We start from the raw sequence: 3,361 nt of genomic DNA on the forward strand, positions 1-3,361 counted from the left end.
TACCTTTAGGATAAATTTACTGATAGATAGAAAGGTTTTAGAAACGTGAAATACAGCGCGGTTTGGTGCAAGATGTTCCGGGCTCGAAGATAAATTGTACCAGACCTTTGGCCCGAAGAACCGCCGGTGACGAGAGAGCCTGCCAGGGTTGAGGAAGCCTGGGGAGGGGGGTTAGAATGGGAGGCCGACGATAGGGAGTTACGCCGGGGGAAAGGATGGGAGAACGAAGGATGAGGATGGGGAGGCCGACGATAGGGAGTTACGTCGGGGAAGGATGGGAGGGAAAAGATGAGGATAGGAGGCCGACGATGGGAGTTACGCCGGGGGGAATGATGGGGAGGGGGAAGGATGGGGAGGGGGAGGGGTGGATTCCTCAACAGGAACGAGCTCAGTAGAGCATATCGTGGTCATTATTGTAGATAGCCCTCGTCAGTGTCACAGATTCCGTCGACTGGAACGTGCTCAATACTGTAATCCAAGTCATCTGTATCCTTGGCCTCCTCGACGGGAACGAGTGACGTTTGAAGATTGGGCTCGTCATCTGCAGGACCGACTTCCTCAGATTCATGGGCGGCATGTCCTCCATTTTCAACGTTGGGGATGACCAGCTCTTTAACAAGGTCGTTATTTTCTTCCATGAAGATGTCCAGCGCTTTCACAAGGTCGTCATTTTCTTCCATGAAGATGTCCAGCACTTTGATAAGGTCGTCATTTTCTTCACTGGAGAAGGCCAGCGCTTTGACAAAGTTGTCATTTTCTTCCTTGGAAAGGGCCACCGCTTTGACAAGGTCGTTAATTTCATCCATGGAAATGGCCAACGCTTTTACAAGCTCGTCATCTTCAGCCTTGGGGATGGCCAGCGCTTTTACAAGCTCGTCATCTTCAGCCTTGGGGATGTCCAGCGCTTTTACAAGCTCGTCATCTTCAGCCTTGCAGATATCCAGCGCTTTTACAAGTTCGTCATCTTCAGCCTTGCAGATATCCAGCGCTTTTACAAGTTCGTCATCTTCAGCCTTGCAGATATTCAGCGCTTTTACAAGTTCGTCATCTTCAGCCTTGCAGATATCCAGCGCTTTTACAAGTTCGTCATCTTCAGCCTTGCAGATATCCAGCGCTTTTACAAGCTCGTCATCTTCAGCCTTGCAGATATCCAGCGCTTTTACAAGCTCGTCATCTTCAGCCTTGCAGATATCCAGCGCTTTTACAAGCTCGTCATCTTCAGCCTTGCAGATATCCAGCGCTTTTACAAGCTCGTCATCATCAGCCTTGCAGATATCCAGCGCTTTTACAAGGTCGTCATCTTCAGCCTTGCAGATATCCAGCGCTTTTACAAGCTCGTCATCTTCAGCCTTGCAGATATCCAGCGCTTTTACAAGTTCGTCATCATCAGCCTTAGGGATGGCCAACGCTTTTACAAGTTCGTCATCTTCAGCCTTGCAGATATCCAGCGCTTTTACAAGTTCGTCATCATCAGCCTTGGGGATGGCCAACGCTTTTACAAGCTCGTTATCTTCAGCCTTGCAGATATCCAGCGCTTTTACAAGTTCGTCATCATCAGCCTTGGGGATGGCCAACGCTTTTACAAGTTCGTTATCTTCAGCCTTGCAGATATCCAGCGCTTTTACAAGGTCGTCATCTTCAGCCTTGCAGATATCCAGCGCTTTTACAAGTTCGTCATCATCAGCCTTGGGGATGGCCAACGCTTTTACAAGTTCGTTATCTTCAGCCTTGCAGATATCCAGCGCTTGTACAAGTTCGTCATCTTCAGCCTTGCAGATATCCAGCGCTTTTACAAGGTCGTCATCTTCAGCCTTGCAGATATCCAGCGCTTTTACAAGGTCGTCATCTTCAGCCTTGCAGATATCCAGCGCTTGTACAAGGTCGTCATCTTCAGCCTTGCAGATATCCAGCGCTTGTACAAGGTCGTCATCTTCAGCCTTGGGGATGGCCAACGCTTTTACAAATTCGTCATCTTCAGCCTTGCAGATGTCCAGCGCTTTTACGAGTTCGTCATCATCAGCCTTGCAGATGTCCAGCGCTTGTTCAAGGTCGTCATCTTCAGCCTTGCAGATGTCCAGCGCTTGTACAAGGTCGTCATCTTCAGCCTTGGGGATGGCCAGCGCTTTTACAAGGTCGTCATCATCACCCTTGCAGATGGCCAGCGCTTTTACAAGGTCGTCATCTTCAGCCTTGAAGATGGCCAGCGCTTTTACAAGTTCGTCATTCTTTTCCATGAAGATGTTCAGCGTTTTGACAAGGTCGTTAATTTCATCCATGGAGATGGCCAACGCCTTAACAAAGTCGTCATTTTCTTTCTTGGACATGGCCAGCGCTTTGAAAAGGTTGTTATTTTCTTCCATGAAGATGTCCAGCGCTTTTACAAGGTCGTTATTTTTATCCCTGGAAATGGCCAGCGCTTTGACTAAGTCGTCATTTTCTTCCTTGAACATGTCCAGCGCTTTTACAATGTCGTTATTTTCATCCTTGGAAATGTCCAGCGCTCTGACAAGATCGTTATTTTCAGCCTTGGATATGGCCAGCGCCTTGACAATGTCGTTATTTTCATCCTTGGAAATGTCCAGCGCTCTGACAAGATCGTTATTTTCAGCCTTGGATATGGCCAGCGCCTTGACAATGTCGTTATTTTCATCCTTGGAAATGTCCAGCGCTCTGACAAGATCGTTATTTTCAGCCTTGGATATGGCCAGCGCCTTGACAATGTCGTTATTTTCATCCTTGGAAATGTCCAGCTATGGCCAGCGCCTTGGAAATGTCCAGCGCTCTGACAAGATCGTTATTTTCAGCCTTGGATATGGCCAGCGCCTTGACAATGTCGTTATTTTCATCCTTGGAAATGTCCAGCGCTCTGACAAGATCGTTATTTTCAGCCTTGGAGATGGCCAGCTCTTTGACAAGGTCGATATTTTCATCCTTGGAAATGTCCAGCGCTCTGACAAGATCGTTATTTTCAGCCTTGGAGATTTCCAGCGCTTTGATAAGGTCGATATTTTCATCCTTGGAAATGTCCAGCGCTCTGACAAGATCGTTATTTTCAGCCTTGGAGATTTCCAGCGCTTTGATAAGGTCGTTATTTTCATCCTTGGAAATGTCCAGCGCTCTGACAAGATCGCTATTTTCAGCCTTGGAGATTTCCAGCGCTTTGATAAGGTCGATACTTTCATCCATGGAAATGTCCAGCGCTCTGACAAGATCGTTATTTTCAGCCATGGAGATTTCCAGCGCTTTGATAAGGTCGATATTTTCATCCTTGGAAATGTCCAGCGCTTTGACAAGATCGTTATTTTCAGCCTTGGATATGGCCAGCGCTTTGATAAGGTCGTTATTTTCTTGCCGGGAGAAA

The 3,361-nt window shown here is 47.5% G+C and overlaps 1 protein-coding gene across 1 annotated transcript; it reads left to right on the forward strand.

Moving 5' to 3' along the window:
- Positions 1 to 575: 575 nt before the first annotated feature.
- Positions 576 to 2,745, forward strand: LOC127002300 (uncharacterized). The gene is made up of 2 exons (XM_050868114.1): positions 576 to 1,292; positions 1,461 to 2,745. The coding sequence occupies exons 1-2, from the start codon at positions 576 to 578 to the stop codon at positions 2,424 to 2,426; spliced, it is 1,683 nt and encodes a 560-aa protein (XP_050724071.1). The 3' UTR covers positions 2,427 to 2,745.
- Positions 2,746 to 3,361: the final 616 nt, after the last annotated feature.

The sequence above is a fragment of the Eriocheir sinensis genome, chromosome 22 (assembly GCF_024679095.1).
Source record: "Eriocheir sinensis breed Jianghai 21 chromosome 22, ASM2467909v1, whole genome shotgun sequence".
Lineage (NCBI taxonomy): Eukaryota > Metazoa > Arthropoda > Malacostraca > Decapoda > Varunidae > Eriocheir > Eriocheir sinensis.